The 26159-nt window shown below is 35.5% G+C and overlaps 1 protein-coding gene across 2 annotated transcripts in view; it reads right to left on the bottom strand.

The window, feature by feature from the left end:
- The window catches only part of GABBR2 (gamma-aminobutyric acid type B receptor subunit 2), a 438554-nt gene that overhangs the window by 193318 nt on the left and 219077 nt on the right, over positions 1 to 26159 (bottom strand). For both annotated transcript variants that reach the window (XM_015854241.3, XM_085538106.1), the window contains exons 5-7: positions 24818 to 24883; positions 18226 to 18417; positions 16567 to 16803 (exon numbers count right to left, since the gene is read on the bottom strand). In XM_015854241.3, the coding sequence (XP_015709727.1) occupies positions 16567 to 16803; positions 18226 to 18417; positions 24818 to 24883 (495 nt within the window). The remainder of the gene's footprint in view (positions 1 to 16566; positions 16804 to 18225; positions 18418 to 24817; positions 24884 to 26159) is intronic.

The following is a 26159-nucleotide window of genomic DNA, read 5'->3' as shown; positions in this document are numbered from 1 at the left end:
ACAGTATATAATGTAGACTAAATTCAGATACAAGTTAACTGGTAAATCACATAGGAAAATAGTATCTGAAAATAAACTCATATTCTCAGCATAACAGGCATAGTCTAGTGAATCCCCTTCTCAGCTCAGGCATAATTAAATGACTGCTGGAAACAAAGGGACATATGTGGATCTTTAAAGTACTGCTCCCAGTTTCAAGAGGAGCACAGGCAGTCTGCAAATTTGCACAGAAGTGAATTTACTACCCATCTCAGCCTTTGTAAGATGCTCTTTTCACATTCAAGACCTTGGAATTATAAAACTGAGTAAGGTGAGTTCTCTGCTTTCATTGTTCCCATCAAGAGAATGTATTTGAATCTGAATTTCTAGTCATTTTTCCCCCCAGTTTTTAGGTTCCAATTATTTTTGACCGCATATTTACTTTTAGATTTACATTACAACTGGGACCAAACAGTGCTTCCCCCTATGTTTCACAGTTGATATTTACATAGAGAAGTTGTAGTTCTCTCAGCATACGAGATACACACTGAGACATCCAAGGGAAAGTTAAAAATAGCTGAATTGTCTTTCCACCACAAAACAAAACAAACAACATCAAACAACTCAACCACAACAACAAAGAATCAACAACAAAATACAGATTTGTTTCTGCAAGTTTGTATCTTGTCACCTGCTCATCATGTGATGAAAGCTGACATTTGACAATTTGTCAGAAAGATATGCTTCTGTTAATTAATAACTAAGAGGCTATTTGACACTAGGAGTGCCCCTTTCTTTTACATAGTGGGAAAAATGCATAAATAAATAAATAAAAAAATTTAAAAGAAGTACAATAAGAAAAAAAAAAAGGATATTGGAAAACAAAAGGAAAACAAAATTTTTCTCACACTGGATAAGGACTTAAAATCCACTTTCATGTTTTAAAACTATTTCCTTAGAAAAGGAACATTGATTTCTTCTAAAACTGCAAGAACAATTATCTGTATGATTTGGAAAACATTTCATAAGATATTTAAGTATCTGAAAAAAAGTTTATTTGTCTATCTGATTTGTGTGAATCAGAAGGCTGATTCATGGTGGTACTATCTTGAGAATATCACTCAAAAGCACAAATAATTTTGATTGACTCATAATTGCACTTCTTAGAGCATAAAATGTACAATTGTAAAATTGCCTATCCACTTTCCTACCATTTATTCAAAAAAGGTCTGTATTTATTTGAATAACAGTTCATGTTTGTTTCCTGCTCCCCCTTGATTAGTATCCTAACAGCAGTGCCCCTGCCAGTACCCCTACATCATGCTGAGCTTGGCTGAATTGCTGTGAGAGCCCCAGCACAGTGCAGTTGAACAAGCTGATGCCACTATTAGCAGAGCTTCAGCTCTTGGTGAAGGAAGTCCTTGAAGTTCTCTTGTGCAGAACTTACTAAACAGAATCGTAGGGTATGACCTTTGAGGGCTAATTTGGTGGCATGGCCCTCAGTAAGCACATTTTCCTCTTCTCCACAAAAGAGGAGACTGCCTTATAGTCAAAACTCTTCTGGGCCAATGGCAATATAGAAACCAGTTACCTTAAAAGTGTGGCTGCTTTCTTCAGCCTTGTATCAAAGATCAGATCTTCAAGGTCCAAGAACTACTTTACTTTGAATAAAATGCAGTAGGAAAAAAATAGTTGATAGATAAAGTATTTTTGATCTTTTTAGAAAACATCCGATAGTACAAGTCCTAAATAGGTACAATAAGTTGAAGCTCACACTGACAACTTTTTAATTACAGCACACCTGCATGATGCTCCTGGCTTCCCAGAAAGGACTACATGGAGAAATACAGCAATAATACCTAGACAGTTTGAAGGAAGATAAAGGACAGATTCCATTACTTTCTATAGCTATCTTTTGTATCATAACCTTTTCCTTCTTTTGGTCAACACACTCGCACTGAATCAAATAGAGCTAAATTTCTTTTTAATACTTTGACAAAGTGCACAATCTGTACAGTGGCAGCAGAACTACTATCAAAAGCTGATCCTAAAAATCAGTTACTTTTTTTTAATACTCATCCTTAATCCCATATGCTAAATGACCAACTGTATGGCATTCCTGTAATGTATGAATTTTTCCAAAATAACTAATGAGAAGTCTTTTAATTCATCTGTCTAAAGTGAAAGTGGTATTAGAATTAAAAAATATTTCTCCCTCACTGGCATTCAATGAATATTAATGATGTTTTCACACTATATTGCAGTGATCTGACAATTCCAGCTAGGATACAGCATTTAAAAGGAGATTCTACTCTCTTTCTATCACTCATAAAAGTAATTAATAATTGTAAATCAGCCAATCCAAAAAAATTTTTCTCAAATTAGATCATATTTTATCTTCACATTTTAAGCCGAAAAAAGAGCTTCTTAATTTACAGCAGAAACCATCTTCAAAACACTAATAATACAAACCTTTCAATTAAATATTTGTAAAGCTATTTATGCCCGGCACTAATGCTGACTAATCAAAGTGTACATTATTAATGGACAAGAAAGAAATCATTGAAATAATGGAAATCTTATTAGCACATAAATTATCTTGTTTTGAAGAGCTCAGAATAACTTATGAGAAGTATACCTCATAACAGATTGTTTTTCTGGAGTTATTAGAGCAAGTCAACTTCCTTGGAAGCCCACTTCATTGTGTCTCCTGCTCAATTAAAAAATATCCATGGACATGAACTAATAGGACATTATTTGGAAGATCCAGTATAGATCCAGGTTGCAGGTTGTACTGTTGGGCTATATTACTCTCCAACTAGAGAGAGGAATTTAGGAAGCTTCTGGGGATCATCAAGTCCAAAACCCCTGCTAGAGCAGGTTCCCTAGATGTTCACATAGGTAGTAGTGTAACTATTGATGAAGTTGCAACTAGTTGCAAACTTTTTCATATATAACTCCCAAGAAATTATTAAAATCCCATTTAAAGGGTACATGAGGGGAAAACATTCATGTCTCCTGCAGTTCTAATCTGTATTTGATCAACAGTAGCATATGAAATATCTGAAGTCTTCTACTGATATCACTGAAGTCTAATTGATATAAAATTTTGTTTCAAGATAGGTTTCATTTTACCTTTCCTGTCAAAATGAATAGTTCTCTACTGCTTTCCCGATCTCACTCACAATGAATGAAAATATTTAGCAAGCACAAGAACCAGTAAGAATTTCAGATTTTTCCAAATCTGGTTGCTCATTCAAATGTGCCATGAATGCAAGAAAGACAAATTGCATGAAAAAATATGTATTAAAGAGAAAGATCATGCAAATAGCTGTTATAAGGATGTGCACTGAAGTCTAAACTTCGTTGGCTATTGGTTGCATTTCTAACAGAGTCCACAGCACTGGGTGCTGATGTTGACCCCAAAAATCAAGCCATCCCACCATTCAACAGGTAAATTAACACAGCCTCTCATAGTACATCCCTTCACACAGATCCAGAAGTGGGATTTAAGTCAGAGAAAGCCTGCACAGGGCTCAGTACCACGATTCATATAGGACAGACTAAGGTTACAGCTGCTGGGTTATTTTACTCTCACACTGAGCAACAGATCCTCAAGAAGACACTTATTGCAGGCTCCCCATTCCCACCAGCACCCAGCTTACTGTCCAGCACAGAGGGTTTGCTAATATCACAAGACTGAAAAAGAACCCATGAGACAAAATGGAGAGAAATAAAGAACAGGCCTGAAAGAGAAACATAGCATACTTTTTTTTTTTTTTTTAAAGATAAATGACCTTTTCCTTTCATATTCTGGATCACTAACCTGAAGAGAATTTTGACCTCTTCTATTCAAGCAAACAATGCCATTTGGTCTCTAAGCAGGTTATTTTATTTTCAGGTTTTTTTTTTTTAGTAGGCCATTTGGGGACATACGCCGTTTGAAAAAAAAAAAAAGATGGTTTGAAAATTAAGTCATCTTTAAAATGAGAAATCCGGTCAGACTGTATTTCAATTTTTTAAGTAGGGAGATTATAAAAACAGTATTTCCCAACAACTTCCACAATAGCATTCAATACACAGATTTCCTACAGAAACTGCAGGAACAAGCTTCTCTGTTTCATCTGCTGCATTTTTCAGTTTGGAGTGTGTTTTCCAGTTTACTCAGACACCAACTAAAAATTTCTTACAGTTTGTTTTGGCTGACCCAATTAGAATATATTAATATAAACAACAGGATTATCAGTGGTTTGGGGGGGGATATTTGGACATATTCAAACTTGAGAAAAAAAAATCAGTTTTTATTTAATCTTAAATGTCTGCAATTAGTGAGTACAAACACATAGTAGTTACTGCATGTTTTAGAAGTGCTGCATAGCAATTATCAGAATTGCTCAGATGCCTTGTTAATGTTACAGATGTACCGAATGAACTTCATCAGAAAAGGTAACAAGGAGTTTGTAACCTTCTTTACCAAGAGACCACATAGAATTATGCAAGAGATGATGCCTGCTCTTGCTGTCTGCATTAGTTCTACTCTTCTAAAGCTATTTATAAAATTAAACAAACAAAAACTCCAGCCTTCAGGAACATGGACAGCAAAAGAAGTCAGTGTTTACAGTGATATAAGGTAGAGTTAAACTAGCGAGCTGTCTAGAGGAACAAAAAGGAAAAAATGCTAAGGTGGGGAAGTGAAAGTGCCTGTGTCTGTTGGAAGGTGTCTTTGGGATGCCTTGTACTGAGAAAATTTCTCTCACTCACAAACACTGCCATTCCAGTAAGATGTGAATTAATGAAATTCAGGAAGCCACAGTATAAAAGCAGCTATTGCCAACATCATGCATGTCAAGTACTACTTCCTCTCTCAGAGCACACATTTAAATCAAGGTTCTGCTCATTGCCTCCTCTTAATGTATGCATTGGTAAAAGAATTTAAATCTAATTAAAGACATAGGGATTAATTTCCTGTCAAGGATTAAGATCTTTCCATCTACACAGAATGCTGAATAAGAAATAAAAGGAGATATTGCCACAAATATTTGAAAAAAGCAATAAAGAAAAAATGCCTTTTCTTTAAGCTGCTGCAAAGATAGCTAAAGGAGGACTATAGAAGGAGAAGATTAGATCTACAGCACAAAGAAGGCTAGGAAATAAAAACATTTCTCTAATAAAGACTTCAAACTTTGGTCATGACCACTACGATTCTTTTGCAAGTACAGAAGAAAGAGAAAAAGACAGTGGAGTAGAATACAGATGGTGGTAAAGAACAAAACATACACACAGGTCTTCAAAGAAGTGCAGCACAGTGTCTGCAAAGCAAACCATGCACATTTGAATAGGTGTTTAAATAAAACAGATATCATATGTTCCGAATGTTAACTGTGCCTTGTTTTGTCTGTGAAATAAATATCAAACTTTAAAGGGAGCTGAAATTAGAGCTGTATTTCCCTAAAAGGTTGTAGTTACTGCATGGAACTTTTCTCATTGCTAGAACTGATGAACAATTGAAACAAGAAAAATAGAACTGTGTGAATGTAACAGATTAAATAGTTCACAATGTTAAGAAAAATTTTTTGTTTGAATTTTAGTACTTTAGGAAAAGTACTTTGGTAGAAAATGATCACCACCCCTCTTTTTTCTTCACCTCCTAAATTCCCATTAAAGAATGAGGGAATTACTGTGTTTCTGATTTTTTTTAACTTGTTCCCCTTTCCATATGCAATTCACCACTGAATGGATTACAGTGGTGGCTCACAGGGCACTGGACCAAGTTCATTCCCAGCTACTACTTCCTATGTAATGCCAGGCATCACTGAACATTCTGGAAAGTAGTGTGAGATGTACTTATATGAAGGTTGGAAGAGAAAATAATCCTGTAGCATTGTATTTTCGTTGCATCAAATATGAATACACTTTTATTGTCTGTTTCCATGATTTGTGTATCTTAAAAAGCATTTGGAGAACAATAAAGTCAACCAAACACTGCAGCTTTTATTGCAATTCTGTCATTTCCACTTGATACTACTTTTATAACTGCTAAGATCAAAAAATACATGCAGTCTGCAAAAGCATAACACACTGTATCTCTGCTAACATCGTCGTTTGGGTTGTAGCACTGCATCGCGTGTCATTCAGAGAAGTGAATAGCATGTCATAAGCTAGATTTTCATCTGTGACAAGCCCCCCAGGCTGTGGCATGCCTTTATTGAAAAGCCCAAGTCTGACGTGCCTTTAATTTCAGTGAGAGGCACATTAAAAATTGTATAATACTCACATTTTATATAGCAAGTTTATTCTTCTTAGTGTTAGCCTTTGTGGCATTGCAAAACAGCTCCACAAAGAGAGGTTTCAAGCATTAACTCTCTGTGGGAAGTGTTTCTATCACTTGGACACAGACTATCTTACAAAACAAAGGATATACTCCTTTAAGACTTGATTCAATACTGCCATTTACCAGCCCATTTGGAATACACATGCTTAATATTCAGCGCGTTCTTAAGCACTTCACTTAATCACAGCCTAAGAGAAAGAGCAGTATAAACAGTCTGAAAGCCTTGGGGAAAATATGTTATATTATAATATAAGATAGTATAATTCAACTACTCTACCCTCAATATTTTAAAGAATCTCTATTAAGAAGTAGAGAAAGGATATTCTACAGTTTTTAAACAGCTTTTTACATGCCTCATCTTCTCTCAATTTACAATGGAGAAAAAAATAAAAAGCTGTTTTACATTTGTAAATAGGCAATAGGAAGGGTCACTCAGCAGGTGAATGTTTGATCAATGTACTAATTTGTCAAAATGGTTAGTCAAAATACCCTAAGTGTATGAAGCAGATGATCTGATTACCAGAGTATCCTATCTCCCTTCCTGTGGAAACTCTGCAGATTATTTCAATTATAAATACAGTACAATATATAAATATATATTTAGATGCACACTAGAAGTTGTCCAAGATCAACATTTTAGGTGCTTATCTGCATCTTTACTTGCCTGAACATTTTTAACACCTGACATTTACTCACTGATGCATTACACATATATTTCAACCTAATATGACAAGATCTTAAATGCCCCAAATGCCCCAATATTAAAAAACAAGCAAACAACAATAATAAAAAAAGAAATAATTGAAGAGGTAGTTAGGTTTTCCTTCCTTTATTCCTTCCACGTATATTCTACTTCCAGTTTCTACAGCTACAGAAATTTATGAGCCTAGTTACTCAGATGCCACTACTTGGGTTTTAGAGGAAAGTGTCATTACTATTCATTATCTACAACACTTACTTTTTCACATGTTTTCTGACCCACATCTACAGGGATTTCTATTTACTCTCATAAACCTTTACCTGTAGCCCAGAAGCAGCTCAAATTCACATTAGAAGTGCTCTGGACCAGGTGGCATCCCTTCCTTCACAGACATGGATCACCTCAAAGCGAATAAATGGTTGTTGCTCTGTCCCTTGGGATTTAACAGACGAGTTTTGGGAATACACTAAAGCAGAGGAAAAGCTTAATCTGGTCTTCTGCAATGCCAGAAAACACCTGCCATGAGACAGTGGTGGAGAGGAGGTGGTAACAAATAAAGAAGTCTTAAAAGTTAATATGAAAAATACTAGAAAATGGTTTTTAAACCTACTGTATATCTGTCTAGAATAAATGCAATTACAACACTTTAACTTTTCTGCATTTCACTAAAATAATTGCATGCTCCAAGAATTCTATTTGCAACTAGAGCACCTCTCCAAGGAAGAAAACTAGTTCATCATAAAAATCACAACTGCCAGAAAAGAGGAGCAGTGATGTATGAAAGTGTAACCCACTGAACATCAGACCTGACAACCTCAGAGCATCTCCAGGCTAAGTCAGCTAATAACACCATTTTTTAATATTTCAGCTAAATTCATAATACTCAGCAAAATTCTATATTCAAGTTCAGGAATATTTTTGCCTTAAGCTGTCATAAAGTTTAACAGCAGAGTGTATGTTAGCTGGTGAAGCCAAAATCTCAGAAGTACTGAAGTATGAACAGAGAATTAAAATAAAGTATTAAATCTTTATTTTATTTTTAACTTTTTGCAAAAAGTGAACAAGTACATTGCAAAATATTTCTTAAGGGAAAATTTATCTCCTTGATGGACAGAAAAATTCCCATCAAGCTAAGTTCCAATTTTTATAAGGTTAATGTGGGTCACTTTCACTGATGACAAAAAAAGAGTCCATTTGATAAGCTCTTTTTAATTGCCATTGATGGGGTAACCTAGATGAGAAAAGAACATAAATTAAAAGAATGTCATGCAACTATTAAGCAGTGGATTAATAGTTACTATAATACTTAATACTATTTAATAGCTACTGTAATACTTACTATAAAGCCAAACAGATGTTGTGATTTTAGAGTAGTATGATAACAACTCCACAAATACCAAAAAACTTATTCTGAAGATTTGCATGAAGTGGTTTATGAATATTCTTCTTATTGCTTCAACCTCCATAATACAATCTGTACTCACTCTGAGCTTCCTCTTTTATCTTCTTCCAATATTACTATTTTGTATTTCCAAGTATCTGATGCCCAGTTAAGAATCATACTTTTGTGCCAAAAGAATATGTATAACCAGCACAGTGGATCACTAAAATATTCAGCATTTTTGTAATTTAAAAAATCTGCACTAGAAGTTACAGCCTTTTATAGGCATCAGTAGATGTTACACTGCAAATTGCTGTACTCCACCACATTATTTCAATTGCTCATAGTTATTTGATATCTGAGTCATGTAATTCCACACAGTACTCTATCTAGCGCCATTCTCCAAATGTGCTTGAAAATACTCATGTCTAATCATTCATTGCTAACTTACAGCACTACAACTGATCAGTGCTCTTAGGATGTATTCATTAATTCTAGAAAGCATTTCAGAAACATTTCTTTTTTAAATTTTCAGAGAGTGAAAAGGATTTTAGAATAACATTTTGAGATATATCCAAAAGTTAGCTATTAAAGCAGTTTGCTAGGTAAAGGACCTCCTGCTCACAATGAAGCTAAAAGAGACTTGCCACTGACTGCAACAGGAATGGGATAAAACCAGCAAAATCTTACTGTATTTTGCCTTTACAGAGAAATAATGATAAAATATAATGTCTAATAAAAGTTACAGTAATAATACTAAGGCTCCATTTTGCATCTATATAGCATTTATGGTCCCAAAAGAGTCCTGGTGAGAAGCTAGTAAATAACATCTTCCTTATCTATGTGAAATCTCAGGGAGAGTTGTAGGTATACAGAATGGAATTACTGGAGCTGGAACAATCCCAAGGCAGCAGGGCTAACATCTGTTCCAGTGGAAAATAAAACAAGATCTGCAAATTCCTCAAATACTCAGGAATTCAGTTTTACACCACCTCAAAATTACGTTCTCACTACAATCATAGTGTTTTTAAACTCTAGATTCATAGATGCAAAGTATCTATATCTCAAGCTAACTTAGGCACTTCTGCAGCATTCACTTCTAGGAGAGGAACAAGAAGGCAGGTTGAGGAAGGAATTTGCAGTCGGAGGCTGGTGCAAGATAATTAATATTGCTTCTCCAACCACTGAGCATGCTGAGAGCAAAAGCTGCAACTGAAGGCTGTGGTATATCTGGTAAATTTTATCCCCAAGCCAGCAGGCAGCTGAGGATTTGGGCATACCCATGGAGGATATCTTTGGTTATAATTTCAAATAGACCCATAGCAGATAGAAGGAGCAGCATCTGTAAATTCACCATACAGTTCCATTTCTTCTCTTAGCAACACTGAATGCAGGAGTCACCATACTACTGGAAATCACAGTTACTACGGAAGGTACTTAATTCGTAGATTTTTGCCCATACGTGATTGCATCAACTGCAAAAATCTCACCTGGAGACAATTGAGCTGTGCCCATACCAGACTCTATTTGATTCATAGACCATCTGCAAGCTAACGATAAAAAAGCTTTTTTAGCTCTTCAGGACAATCATGATCCATCTAGTGAACACTTAAATGGCCCATCTAGTAAACAAATGGCCCATACAGATGTGTCTATATCAGACATATTTCTATGGAATGAATATAATCTGTTAGCGCTCTACTCTTCAACAAGGACAGTAACATCAGCTTCAAGAAAAGCACAGAGAGGTGAGTTGGTGTTCTTTAAACGCTATGCACTATTAAATAAATCAGAAGAAGGTACACTGCAGAACTGAAATTCAGAACTGCTAGGTGATGTAGATTGTATAAAAGCCTTCTAGGAAATCTCTTCCTTTCCCATTATATTTTCTTAAATACACTTCTTTGTACAGTCTTCAATTCCATACTTACTGATGTTAATAAAATAAAATAAAATAAAAAGGAAAGGTAAGGAGCATAGCTATGGATTTGATCCATCTCTCAGGACGACCCCATCCAGATTCCATCCTCTGCTGACTCCCTCTACAGCCTCCACTGAATAGCTTTTGGTGAAGACACAGTCTTACTCTCCTCTCTAGTACAGCTACCTGGCTTTGCTTCTCCCTGCTGCCTAGGCTCATAGCCACCTTTACACAGCTTGCAATATCCACTCAGCGTACTCCACCTCAAGATGAATAGTTCTTCCATGGATGGCAGGAAGTTTCCAATTCCTCCTGAGGTTCAGTATTGCCTTTGCAGGTGATAATACTGGAAAGAGGCTTGAAATAATTTTTTTAACCTGTGCTATGTAATCATAAAATGCATAAAATTATTTGCCGTAATTTGAGCTTGCTGTAATTTAAGTTTCATTTTGAACAGTGTTATGATTTAAAACAGCACAGGTAAGTTGATTTTAACTCTGAGACAAGTTTAATTCATTTACATGAACAACCAAATCCACAAAAAATGCTAACTCTGCGAGCCATTTTTCATTTAAAAGTTCAGGCACAAACTTTCCTCTTGAGTCCATTAATGACTGGATTTCATTTTGCAAATCATAAAGTCTTTTTACCCTGACTTAGATACTTCAGAAAAGTAAATGACGTCCCCCTAATCAGCATCCATACTTCTAAGGAATTCCTGGAATTGGCAGTGATTCAAGCCCTTGGACTTTATGAAATTCACAGCTTTGATGGTGATTTGCACAACATTATCCATTTTTAATGCTTTTGCACATAATTTATTTTTTATGTTGAGATGAAGCAATACTTCATCGAATGGCAGTTGCTGGCAGAAGTTGCATCATCATCTATTAATTATACAAATCCCTCTTTTTTACCAGCTGTCACCTGGGCACTATCAGTAACTGTACCAGATATGTTGACATGGGTTAAAGAAAATTACTTTAATGTAATTTTTACTACTTCAAACAGGTCAAGAGATTTAGTAGTGGTTTTTTTTTTGTTTTTATAATGACAGTAAAGACACTATTTCTTCAGTAACATTATATTCATTACCAATACCTCTAATAGAGATGGTAAGTATAGCCAAATCTGTAGCATCACTACTTTCATCTATCACCAAAGCATGAAATTTGAATTTACCAGCTTTGCTTTCCTGATTTCTTTTGATAGATTTTTCTATTTCTTCAGTTCAGGACCGAGGAAACTGGGAGATATTATCCAGAGCTTAGAAAAGGTTTTATTAGCTCTGCTGTAAATTCATGTTATTCATTTATTTTCATCAAACATCCGCCTAGTAGAATGTCAGATGCAGTGATAAGTGTTCTACAACTTCAGACTAAAGTCTTTTTTATTGCCACCTACAATATCTATTAAATCATCAACTGTTGATTAGCTTGAGGGCTAATCTTGAACTGGCACTGTTAATCTCAGCTTTCATTTTGGAAAGTTTGTGTTTCCTTCTCTATGCAGTTTCCTAATGAACAAACATTATTTATGATCCTATGCTAACTTGTTTATCAGCTCTCCATTCTGGCAGACCACACTGGCTCTATTAAGAGCAAATAATCCCCCAGTCCACTGTAACACTCTCAGTTGCTCATCTGAGTTGGATAATGTAGTGAAAATCAGAAGGGAGTAGGAAAGTAAGATTCACCACATTTATCTCCATCAGGGGAAGTTAAGATTCAGGGTTCATGTAGGAAGTCTTTCATACAGTCAGACCTTAAGTTCTTGTGCTACACAAGAAATCCTGTAACAGGAAGAAAGTTCTGAAAAAGGAAAAGGAAACAAGGCACTAAGTTATGACTGGTTCATGCTCATAACCCATGCTGTCAGGTGTGGAAAAAAAAAAATGAGATCTGGTAGCAGCTGGGCAGGGTTATGAGCATAAACATGTGTATACATATATATGTGTATGGAGCTTCTTGATTGCTTTTTTCTAGCTTATTGAAATTCTCCACAACACCCAATTACAAATAATGACCACTTTTTAAAGTGTTAGGCATTACACTTCACACTAGGCCCTCTCCTCCTTCCTTTTATTTTGGGAGGGAGGAGAGGAGAGGAGAGGAGAGGAGAGGAGAGGAGAGGAGAGGAGAGGAGAGGAGAGGAGAGGAGAGGAGAGGAGAGGAGAGGAGAGGAGAGGAGAGGAGAGGAGAGGAGAGGAGAGGAGAGGAGAGGAGAGGAGAGGAGAGGAGAGGAGAGGAGAGGAGAGGAGAGGAGAGGAGAGGAGAGGAGAGGAGAGGAGAGGAGAGGAGAGGAGAGGAGAGGAGAGGAGGAGAGAAAACTAGACTCCAGGTATAAATAACACTTGAGCTCTGATATGGAACTATTAATGCAAAATTGATTACAGTGATCAATGCCATTACAGAAATGCTTGTCAGACCCACCTATTAGGCATAAGTTCTCTTGGCTAAAGTCCTAATTGATTCAGTCTGATTCTCTGCCACAGAACCAGGTATTTCTCAATTTGACAAGTCTAAGGAATGTTGTTTTTCCCAGTGAAATAAATTTTCTAGGCCATGAAACAAATACTTCCTTGCTGATGCTATTCTGATGCTAATACCACCAATATTTCTGAGACACTTTCAACAGCACAGAGGCTGCCGAAGCCTGGAAAATGGATGCAGACTGTGACAATCAATCTTCAGAAATAATCAACATCAACACTCAATATGAACTTTTTATCTATAGGCATTTCCAGTTCTGAAACATGAGTGGATCTGTTTGAATGCAGAATGCAAGGGACAGGCATGAAAGCTATTTCATGGCAGTACTTTCAATTGCTCAGCAGCTACTGTGATGGAAATTTATCATACTGTACTACAGTCTCTGGCTGACATAAGAGGAAATACAACATTGTATTTCATTTTCTTTCTACTCCACTGCAATTATTTTTAAGCTACACACAAATAATAGACACCAATAAGGATGAGAAATACATTATCAATTCCAGATCACAGACAACAGCAATAAACTCAAGCAACAGATTACTCTACGGGAACAGGGCAAAAATGTCAAAGGAGAAAGAGATTATAAAATAATAAGAATGCTTTTAAAAGTATTTTTTAGAATAGTGCTGCATTATCCAGTAGCAATTATAAACAATTATTAACACTTATCTTTTGCGCACACTGTATTTTTACCACCACCTGCCTATCCTATGCAACACCTACAAACAAGATACTGAGAGCAAATGCAATATTCAATATATCTTTCCAAGCATAGACAACATTTTTTTCCTAACAGCATTTTTGCAGCTCTAAGTTTACTCTGTAATATTCCATAGTCATTAAAAAGGAAAAAAAAAAAAAAGGCGGGGGGGGGGGGGCCGGGAGGGGGGTGCAGGGGTAAACGACTTATTTTCCCACAATCTTTTAGTAGGGTTTAATTCAATAAGCACTAAATATGACTGTTTCCTGAAAAGCCTCCTGAAAGACAGCTCTAATTCTTTAAAAATAATCAAGCTTTCATGTTATAATATGCTAGTATTACATTAAATACATGTAGTTTTTCTTTCCTTCATCCTTTAGGAAAACAATCTTGCTTAGGATAATTATTCCAGCCTTGTGGAAAATACTCTTTATTTTTCACACATACTTGGTGGGCATCTTATTGGTAATATCCTATTTACTGCTGTATGATAGAAAGATAGAAAAACAGATAGATAAAAAGATAGATAGATCTCACAGATAAATTTTGTTTCTCGTCACTTCATCACTCAGCACTAACAAAGCAGTAACATTTCAACAGAGACCTGTACAGATACTCCACCTCTAAAATACTTCCAGTGGATCTATCAGTTATACAAAGGGATATCTCATACATTTAAAGTGGGTTAAAATATATTGTGGGCAATTCTTATCTTTCATTTTCTGACACTTTGGTTATCAGAAAGAGAGCTTTATTTGACAAAAAGATAGAGACATATTTAGCCAGGAAACAGGTATACGATGGTTTATAAATCATGCAGGTGATAAGGCTGCATCCCATTTATGAAACTGGTTTAATCTTGATTAAGAAAACTGAGGAAGAAATGTCCAAAATCCTTTAAAAGATCTTTGTTATAGTAACTTTCTTATTAATAAGTGAATGTTTTGGTAGGCACAAAATTAGGAAAAATTTAAACTTAGTTCCAGATCAAAAGAACTCCCATCTAGTACACTGGTAGTTGCAGTCTGAACATTCCAACCACAAACTCATTCAGCTTCAATGGATCCAGCGGCAGAATTAGAACATTCAGATTAATAATATTGTAGGAACAACCCCTGCAGCTCTTTTGTCTATTTGTATGACATTTCTCATCAACAAAAGTCTTTTGTATTTGTACAGTAGTGTCTAACTTACCTTTATTAAAAATGAAAAGAAAAAAAAGAAAAAAAAGAAAAAAAAAGGAGTAGCAGATAACTACTTGTTTCCTTCCTCTGTATTCCAAATACACACTTTTCAGTTTGATAACCTCAGTGAGAATATAATAAGATAGGGAACCATTCCATTTGTCTAAGGAAAAAAAAGAAAAGTCTGGAGAAAGAGCGAAACCTTCAGCAGTGTTTAAGGAATAGCTAAAATGTCCTGCTCTACTCTGCCCTTGTGAGGTCCTATCTGGAGTACTGAGGACAGGTCTGTGGCCCCCAGTGCAGGAAAGATGTGAAGCTGCTGGATTGGGTCCAGAGGAGGACCACTAAGATGATCAGAGGGCTGGAGCACCTCCTCTACAAAGACAGGCTGAGGAAGCTGGGCTTGTTCAGCCTGGAGAAGAGAAGGCTGAATTATCAACTGACTGATTTATCAACATTGTGGTTTTGTTTTAGATGCAAAATACTTTTACTAAAGCCTTCAGCTAAACCAAATGTAAAAAGAAAGCAAAATTTGTATTGTTCTTGCAACTAGATTCCAGTAGTGCCTTGCCACACAATTGCTCATTAATTACAAATCCTAACTTAGTTTCAGCTGCATTGTGATACAAAGCAGATTTCCTCAGCAGTTAACAAGGACACCAAAAACTTGAGCCTGCACTCATTTTTTATATGTACATTTTGACATTTCCTCCTTGAAACAATCTGTGACATATATGACAACCTTAGTTCTGCTGCTTCAAAATGTTTTGAGGTTAACTGATTTCCAAGACAATTTAAATTAACTCAGGGACAGAATGTGACAAGCTACAGCACAGTGGCAGAAATGTTGCCAACTTTCTGCATGCTTTTGCCACAGAGATATTCCTACAAGCACTGTTTGCATTCACCACTGAATTACAAGTTCTTTAAAACTCTGATTTCCTTATCTAGACATGTAGCAGGCCAATATACTGATAAGGACACCAGAAGCTTTTCTCATTTGCTATCATTACTGGTCACTGTGGAGATCATCCTCCCTGAAATGGAGCCTGCTCAGCTCTCTTGATGAAGGAGAATGGATCTGCACACTCTTGAACATGTAAGCTCCTTTAAATTCTGACATCTCATAGACATATAAGCAATTTCAGGGCTACATTCCTTAGTGCCTGTTTTACTCTGCAAAAAAAAAACCAAAAAACAAAACAAAACAAAAAAATAACCAACAAAAAAATGGGAGCAGTGTCAAAGAAAAAAATACCATGAATTTGCAACAGTGTCACAGAAAATGGAGTTAGATTAGTATTTTATGTGACTATGTGTGTTCAGTCATAATTGCTACGGTTTTGTACTTGCCTGTGAGAAATTAGAAATTTTGAATAGATGTAAATGTCTCCTGAAATATATTGGTGGATGTTTTAAGATGTACAGCGCTGGAGTTGGAGACATTAGTTAACTATATAGTGTACTATAACTATGTATATTTTATTGAAAATAAGAGATGTGGGAGAGTTGGGGGAAATAGGGGCTTTCAGATTGCATCCCATACATTGCATCCCGTACATCTTAACTACAAAAAAAGTCATTAAAAGGGCACTGCATCTTAGAGCACTCATGGTTCCCTTAAGACCATTCTGAATTGTTAATTCAGATCACATCAATGCTTAAAAATCTAGTAACTGAGTAATTAAACAGTGTCATCTCTTGGCACCAGAAGACAAATGAGAAGCAAAGCATCCACATTAATTGCAAAGAAAAATTAGGAAGCTCTGAAAATATCTTTCTTTTTCAGGAGTGTTTTAAATGTGGTGCTTACTTGAGCTTCTGGCTTAAAATCATGAGCTCTCTCCTCCCCACAAATTGCTGTTTAGGACTTACCGTTACTCCAAAGAAGTTTGTTTCATTCATAGCATCCAGAAAAATTTTGCCAAGTTTGTGATTTGTATAATTAAAATCTTCAATTTTTTGGTGCTTGTTGGTGGCATTGAGATACTTCATTGCCCGCTGCAGGGTCTTGGCAATCACCCATATTCCATCATAGGCATAACCATGAAATTTGCTGGATTGTCCATCACCACGCTTAGCATTGTATTCCCTTTCATATTGTTGTGGAGTCTGCAGAGGAACAAAATTTCACTTTTACTTCAATACTTAACATTTCAAAGATTTGTGACAAGGGGGAATGTTTTTAATCTAAACGAGGGAAGATTTATATTAAACATTAAGAGGAAATTCTTTACTCAGAGGGTGGTGAGGCCCTGGCACCACTGCACAGAGAAGCTGTGGATTCCCCATCCTTTGAGGAGTTCAAGGCCAAGTTGTCAGCTGAGTTAATGAATGGCAGCTTTGCCACCCTGGAACTCAGTGGTCTTGAAGAACTCAGGTCCCTTACAATCCAAGCCATGCTATGATTCTATGAAACCTTAACCATAAAGTGCATACTGATTTAGTTGAATGTATCACTAACATGGAAAAGACGACCAAAGCAAGAATTAAAAAAGAAACAGTAATTCCCAAATTGTGTGCTGTCTGTGTTACAAAATTGATGGTGAGGCCAAGAGGGGAATTTAGGATTTAGACAGAGAGACTGAAAAGTAGTTGCTCTGCTTCTCTGTATGAAGGACAGCTTTATTTTGCTTTCATACAGAAAGTTTTAGTTCAAAACCAAAACTATTCTATCAGGGATACATAAGGTATGTTCTAGTATTATGGCTCTAGTATTATGTGAGCATACTGGTGAGCCATAATACTGGTGAGCCATAATACTAGAACATAGAGTATGTATCCCTGAAAATAAGTGCTCTGATTATACTCTATAGAATAATTCAAATCAAATGGCCTTTACTTAAATAACTACTTGCTTAATGTGCAATTATTTGAGTGGCAATTTGACTATATTTTACAGGTTTACTATACTCTTTACAATGTGCTCTCTTATGATGAGTTGCCTTTTTGTAAAGTTGCCTTTCCTGCTCCCTCAGCAAAGCATAAAAACAACAGACGTAAAAAGGATGAAAAATAGCAAAAACAGGCATGTTTATTCATTGACGAGCATTTGCAGGCATTTATTCTATGATAAAATGCTAGGTACTTTATGGAAATACTACATATTTATATGTTTAAAGGAACACCCTCTAGTTTTGAGAGGCACAAATTGCCAATGATATCACACATTTTCAGGACTAGGGATAAACATAAATGTTTCTTATTCTGTACACAAAAATATTAATTTGCCATAATGCAACGTGTGATACTGAAGACTAATTCAAGCTTTATTGTGTATTTATCTGTAAGGTCCATACAGGGTAAAGACAGCAATACTTAGGCAGGGGACTTTAGAGCTTTTAAGGAGATTCTCCTTGTAGAGAATTTGAATGGATTTCTAAATATTTAAGAATTGTGAATAACTGGAAGAATGAAAATAACGACTGCCAACTCTCTGCAGAAACACCATGTAGTTTGGCCTTCTTCCTCTGTGCTTTACTGTGCCAAGATGCTTGAAGATCATAAGAAATTAGTAGGAGGAAATATACTAACCCTTCCTGATATGGTCTTATTCATTTTTGAACTGAGAGGCTCAAAATCCACTCCAATATAACCTTCCATGGCTGCAAGAAGATTTTTGCTGAGACACTGTGATGCATTAATCCAGGATTCCCACCAAAGGTTTTCATACCACCCTGGAATAATCCACTGATACTTGCTGCCATACATTTCTTCAACATATGCCTATAATGAAAAAAAAAAAAAAAAAAAAAAAAAGCATTTTAATAGACATATTAAACATTAAAAAAAAAAAAAAAGTTTCTTTTCATGGTTTTTATTTGTTTTTCCCTTTCATAACAAAATAATGTCCTTACTGAAAGACACAAAGGTTTTTAGAATGGTTTCTTTCTAACAATGATGACTCCTTTTTTGAATATTTCTGACTTCAAAACTAAGTTCCTGAGGAAGGAATTAAATAAAATCTGGTTTGTTCTCAATAGGTCCTTCACCCAAAAGCAGAACAGAATATTGAATTCTAAGACCAAGAGAGAGAAAGAGGAAGACTGGCAGAAGGTACCTTGTTTCCATCATAAATTTTACATAACACAGCTATTACATGTGTGGTAGGGCCACATTTAAGCTAAATTTCACCGGCATATAAACCAGGGTATTATCAAACAAAAAAAATGGATCTGAGACAAGATCAAGTCTCAGTGTTGCAAATTTGAGTGATATGACTGAGATAAAATAGAGACCATAACAACATTAAGTAGTACTTTCTTCTGAGGAGCAAGAATCAATGGTAAACTTATAAAGCAAGCAACCATCAGTTACTTTTTCATTTTATTTCATTTATTTTATTTTATTTATTTTCCAGTAAGAAATGTATTCTATACTGTTTAAATGCTAAATACCACCTGCTGTACTTTGAGTTACTGAGCTGATGGTCATCTCCTTTAAATACGTAGCAGATCAAGAAACAGAAATACTCAATAAGCACGTCTGCAGATGTACCTAAAATCGGATCTATTCAAAGTAGATACTGTGTAGAATATCTACTTTGTGCTAGGATGTACTAGGATGAAGTTAGAAAATTTTATCTCAGATGTTTTTCTCACAGTTTTGTAACTAGATGTTTTTCTTTTGACATTTCAGTCAGACTCAGTGTCAAAACAGCTGTTTTTGTGCTTCTTTGTTTCTTAGCATAAGCAATGTTGGAGATGTAACACATACTTTTGAAATAAAAAAAATCCAGCTTTTTCGAAGCATGTGGTGCAACATTATAGCTCATAACTGGTAAACCTCTAACTTGTTATACAGTCTTTACAGCAGGAGAAAACAATGAGACTAAAATGAGGAAATATTCGCCATACTGAACATAATTGTTTTAAAAGGGTAATTCCAAGAGTCATCAGATATACAAATATGAACAGTAAAAATTAAATGATGGGAGACCCTCCTAAATACCTAAAATAAAAATGGGCTTTAAATCTGTTGAAACTGTTGCATTTCTGACTACAGTTTAGAAATTTATTGTGCGCAAAGCAGTTCTCTTTGGCCCCTGGTTGCAGGAGCTTCTGTTCAGCCAAAAGCAAATTTCATGCATTTCTACATAGTGCTGCTCAAAGGTGCTACAGTCTGAAACACTCTGTCTGCCATGTTGTATCATACTTATTCCATAATTCATTAATTTAATCCTGCCAGAAATAAATTTCTTTTTTTTTTTTTTTTTTTTTTTTTTTGTCATCCCGTGATTCCTTTAAAGGTCCAAAAGAGTTATCATTTGCCTCCCTCCTATAAATTGGAGCTAGACACCATTTTTAAACAAGATGATTCAAAGGCTTTCAGCGATACTGTGCCTTTCACTTACCGCTTTTCAAATCACTAAGAATACAATTTAACACAGAATGGCACTGTTTGAGAAGGGCAACATTCCACAATTTCCTCTGCTTAATACAGATTACGGTATCAAGCTAAACATTGCAAGCTCTGAACTATACTGAAATCTGAGCTGTTTGAGTTATTCTGTTTGCAAGAGTACTTGAGCCTCTTTTCTGTATAATCTGTGAATGCCTTGGGATACTGACTGAAAATTACAAGTTTTCAAACTTCCAAAAATTCCATCCTGGAAACATGGAATGATTCCCAATAAGACTGTTGTGAAACTTTCACATGCCTGCAAGAATTTGGTTAAATGTCTAGATAACGTTAATGAAGAAAGAGCTGGAAACTCTTCCTTTGAGATCTGATGAATTAGTAGGGTCAGAAGGATGAGATAGTCTTGGGTCACCAAACAGAAGAGGAAAAAAATCAGCTACTGCCAAAGCTGAGCACCACAACTATGCAGTCACATTCTCAGGGACAGCACAGTTAGTGTTCAGGCATTTCAGTATGTTGTTCTGGAATACTTAGTGTTCATTGCAAAATATATATGTGTATATATGTTGCCACCATTTCCTCCCTGCTGATTCTGCTGCATGGATATGATTTTGATGCTTAAAAGATATATTTCATTGACTCAAAATATGTGAATCTTTCTTGAGCTATTTGCATGCACACCAATTACCACTCACAGGTTTTAGCTTCTAAAAAGAAGATTTCTATGCAAGAACAGGGCAAAGGACATTTCCATGCACTTTGTACCATCAGAATAAAAAGTAGTTTTGGTGTCTTTCCCAAAATCTCCTGCATGTGCTAGGCAGGCTATCCTGGACATATATATTTTTTTTCTCATTTTGAGAATGATTTTGATATTTTAGAAAACTTTTCATTCTTGTTTGAACCTATTAAGAGATGCTTACTTAGGACAAGAAATAACCCTTTAAATGCAAAATGCTTGGTGGGGTGGAAGTTCTGGCTCAGGACTTTGCACACGTACTTTGTCACTGTCAAAAGCTCACAGTAACAAACAGAGCAGCTGTCCAGAAAGTAGCCAAGTACAAGGTGGGATCAATGATGAAACATTTCTGCACTTATAATGGGCTTACTTACAGATTAGTTGATTATTGAACCAAGTTTTAAAATTCATGTTTTAACTGAGCCTTATAGGAATTTGATAAGACAGCTTTTAATAATTTGACAAAGTGAAATCTGATTCTAAAAAGTGCATTATGTTTAAGATTTTGATTAATTTTTAATATACAATAAATTTAAAGAAATTGTTTTGTTCTGTTTAGGACATAAGGAAATCAGATCAGAAGACAAATAGGCACCATATACATCTTAAAGAGACCTTCATTATTAGTTTTAGCATAAACCAATTATTAGAATTACTTATAGTTTATGAAATGACTGATTTATTAAACAGAATGTAAAGAATGCAAGGTTGGAGATGATACACTATTAGTTCTTAGTGAACAACAGAGAATTTTGGTTTTAACTGTTTTCAGTGTGTCAGCAGTGATGCCAATTCATGTCTTTGATTGTTGCATGCTACAGGCTGGCATTACTCAAAAGAAGACGAACATACTCATAAAAAGCTAAAGGTTATCATTTCTGGTACTGATTCTGCATTCATACGCAAATGAAAATCTGCTTCAGTTACTTAAAAGAGAAGAGAAGCAACAAAAAAACACACTTCAATCTGTAAGGAACCCTTTTTACACACTTCAGAACATGACTGCTCTTACTCAAGCTTTAATCTCTGCTTATGGAACAATTACACTGAATATCATTAGGGTTTTATTGGTGAGCTAATTTTTGGGTATTGTCTCATTTCAAATTTCCTGATATCTAAAACAGAGCATTGCATATTCAGTGGTCATTTAAAATACTGCTTTTCAAGAAGTGTACAGAACGCTATTAGAGATGGAGCGGAAGGAAATGTGTAATAAGCAAGCCAAAAAATTGTGAAAAATAGCAATGCCTCTAATTAGACAGAGAAAAGCAGCATGCCTTTCAACACAGCAGATCTGAGATCTGGAATCAAGTGGAAATCAAAGAGCTGAATTACCTCAGCTTCTGTAAGAAATCTTTCTGTGTGCAGACAATAAATTCTGATATACTGTGCAAAATTGGCTGCAAAGCCTCACTCTTTTCTTTCCGTTGTGCATCTGTCACGTCAGCACGGACGCATTATACATCCCACCTCTACAAGAATGCCTATAAACTTCTGAACTGCAATGAACCTCCCTCTGTTTCTCATTACAAATTAGTGGTGCCTTTAATTCCAAAACAGAGACTCAGCAATAAATCTCTATCAGTTAAAGGAGACTAGAGTCCAGTTTTTCTATATCACAAGAGCTGATTAAGCCTTGCCTACATTATTGTTTGCTAGACGAGTCATCTAAATCTCAGGCAGTGACCTATACATAATATTCATTTCCTTTAATCGTCTTCAGACAGATTATTAGAATAGTGAGGCGTCAGTCTAGTTTGATTATGGCTTAAAGGTGATGTTTTGGAAAAATTCCCATTAACAACTTTTTAAAAAACTTTTTCATTTTTTTATTTTTTAATGCGGAATTTGAAGTTTTCATTGGGTAGGCAGTGTAGTTATATTTCACTCCAATTTCAAATGATAATCAGATGACATCTGTCCAACACAGCTGAACATTTGGTTTTTGAATTGTTCAGTTTTGAGCAAAATTCCCTAATTTTTATTCCTCAAAAAATATCACATTCAACCCACTGAGGTGAAAACAGCATTAGAAAGCTAAGATTTCCCATAGATTTTAAATTGCTAACTGCTTTTGATGCTGGTGTTAAATGAATAGCTAAGTTTATTTAAAACATCATAGGAAACACCTGCTAACATTCACTTAGGCTTGAATTAGTGCTGTCATGTTTTTAAAGTTCCCCTCTGAATGAGACTGTCTTTTAGTCCATTTATCTTTGAGTTATGTGCTATGCATCTTCTGTGTGTGTATGCATGTGTGCACAGGGAATAACCAGGTAAAATGAAAATGAGCATATGGAGGTCCTGAGGAAATTCCACAGCATATAATTTTAGGATACAGCCAGAAAACCAATACAGACATTAAAGACTTTCTCATTTACAGAAATATTACCAAACAGTATTCATGTCAGAAGCACAACCAGAAATAAATACATATTTTTCCTCTGACACAACAGAAGCTACCTTTAATAAACCTAAAGTCTTGCTCTGACTGACATCAACTACTCTGCAAAATATAAAAGAGAATCACAAACCTGTCTGAAGTTACACATGGGGAAGGGGGTTAAGAAATTTGACATATCTAAGTTATTGTTCCCTTAGACACATGGTTGTAGGAGTGTATGAGTCAACAATATATTTTATCACTAATAGCATGCTTACTGACATATTGTAGTGCACTAATATATAAATGACCTACTTTGAACTGTCCTCTCCTGCTGGAAGTCTCATATTAACACATTTATACAACCATAAATACATAATCTCTTGTATTTCTGCAGGCTACGGAAAAACCCACCTTATTATTTCTGACATTAATGTACTTTAGAAGAAACCTTCACTCCTGGAACTTGAATTACATAGGCTTCTCCAGATAGTACCTAACAGCTGCTGTGACAAGGCTTTTGTGTGCAAGAGTTAGATACCATATATCCTTCAGACTAGAACAGTACAGACAAGAGAACACCCTACCCAAGGAGGTTTCTAGGATTTCTTCAGCATCCTCTTAGGTACACAAACATGCAACAGAACCACAAAGAAAGGCAGCAGCATACTAAGTGCAGTGGCCTTAGTGAGGTCAAAATCTTGTCTAGTACTTGGCTGGCAGATGGCTATGACTAGGATACCTCCAATGGGCAAATGAAGCCCAGCTATCAAAGTTCTGTGGAGGATATGAGCCACAGAAGGAGTCTTTTTCTAGCTGGAATGGAAAAATAGGAGGTTATCTTTGTCAATCCATTCAAATGCTGGAACAAAAAGACCTATAAACCAAGACTGATCAGAGATGAGAAAAATGAAAGAGATAATGTTTTCTATTTCCTTTTGGATGCAAACAGATATTGTTCCTTCCAAATACACTCTGCAATATCTCCCTTCCAAATTTTGCCAGCAACTATAACTGCTGAATAACAGCCAATACATGAGGCACATGAAGAACTCAGATTCTGAACATTTGCCTTTCCTTCCTTTGCTTGGATAGGTAACTTTGTCTAAGTGAACATCAAAAGAAAACCCTGAAATTTAGATGGGATCACTATTGCTTTTCCATTATATTCTTTCTGTTCTTGTCTCATACTGGATGAATCTGGTTATTTAGACATGGAATTCAATACAAATACAAAACCACAAAAATATATTTGTGATTCATTTATTTACCGAGCAGATCCAAAAAAGATCCACATTTCACTACTGCTTGTGCATGTTTGCAGTACATTGAAATACACACCAATAAACCGTGAAGATGTATATGGTGATATGAAGAGAACTGCTGAAGTTCAATATGGCATTTAATTCAACTACAGCAAAGCAATAATGAGAGTCTAGCCATGAAGGCCATGCCTAAATTCCCCTGAAGTCAAGTGCAAAGTACTTTATTGAAACAGAAATGGAGCTAAGCATATGTAACTTCCCTTGAGGCTAAAATTCTTAGCAAATCTGAACCACATGAGGCCACAGTTATACTCACATATTTTTTATACAAATGCACTACATTTTCATTCTGTTATGAAATTAAATATATTTACTTACACAGCAGAAAACTTTCACAGCCATTTCCTCATCAAACTGGCCAAGGATTATCCGAACGTCATTACCCTGTAGATTTAAAAAGATGCAGGGAAGTTAAATACAGATGCAGCCTTTCCAGAAACAACTTCAGCTGGCCATTGAAATCATATACAGAGTTGGAACAGATTACAGCTGCAGACAGCAAAATTCATTCAGAATTATCACATTTTCTACAAGTTCAAGATCTTGAAACTGAAAGAAGAGGGCAGCTGAGGTTTCTGAAAAAACAATTAAGTAATAGCGCTAACGAGAAAAACATCTGTAACATTTATCTTGTCAAATATTACTATTCAAAACCACTAAATTAACCAATATTATTTTAATGCCTTGCTAGATTTCTTCTTTTGTTATTAATTTTGCATATTAAAAACAGTTCAAAATATATACTTTTTGCTGTTAAAACAGACTAATAATGTGAAGATGAGAGAACTGGGATTCATAAATTAGATGTGTTCACTTAATGTCTTCTTCAGAAATTTTTAAAGGTTCTATTCATTCAACATTTTCTCCACACTCACTATAAAACATTGTCAATCCCCCTTTTCCCAAGTCCCTCCACATCCACAGTCATCACACCTTGTGAATCTATGACTAAAGCCAAAAGATACCATTTTCCTTTCATACTTCAAAGTCCATTAACATAATATTCCCTTATTCAAAAACATATGCAGAAAATATTCCTTTGGGAATTAGGCTGCTATTCTTTCACATGTGAAAAATTAAGGGGTAACTTCTATAAAACACAACACAAAAAAATTACCTGGGTTCTCAGTAATAGGTTGAGCAAATGTGTTTTGTCATTTATTTGATAAAATACTTGATCTTTCCCCCTCTAAGGAACAAATGAAACAGATGATTCACTGTGTCTTTCAGTGGTGAAAACACTTCAGCTTTAATTAAATCAGTTTATCAAAGATTTTCAATTTAGGTAAACTGTATTTTTATTTCCTGGTCAGCATGAAATATTATGATGAACAATACAGAAAAAAATGCTATAATCCCTCTGCAATTCAGTGCATAAAATCTATGTAGGTTGTTCCAAAAGTAATGCCTCTTATTTATTTCCATGGAAACTACAAGAGACACAGACAGTACAAAAATGCTGTCTGAGAAAGCAAATATTTATCTACAAACCAATACTTTTCAACAATCACCATCATTAGTTAGGAATTTTCACCGGTAATAAGTAACAGCCTGCCATTTTTTTCTACATGAAGGAATTCAGTGACACACCTTTGCTTCATCAACACTTCGACGCCAGATGTCATTCTGCCAGACTGCCCCTCTGCTGCCATCTGCCTCA

This window comes from Coturnix japonica, chromosome 2 (assembly GCF_054131305.1).
Source record: "Coturnix japonica strain WE chromosome 2, WE-NBRP24, whole genome shotgun sequence".
Taxonomy (NCBI): Eukaryota; Metazoa; Chordata; class Aves; order Galliformes; family Phasianidae; genus Coturnix; species Coturnix japonica.
The sequence above is the reverse complement of the archived record's forward strand: the minus strand, read 5'-3'. Positions and strand labels throughout refer to the sequence as shown.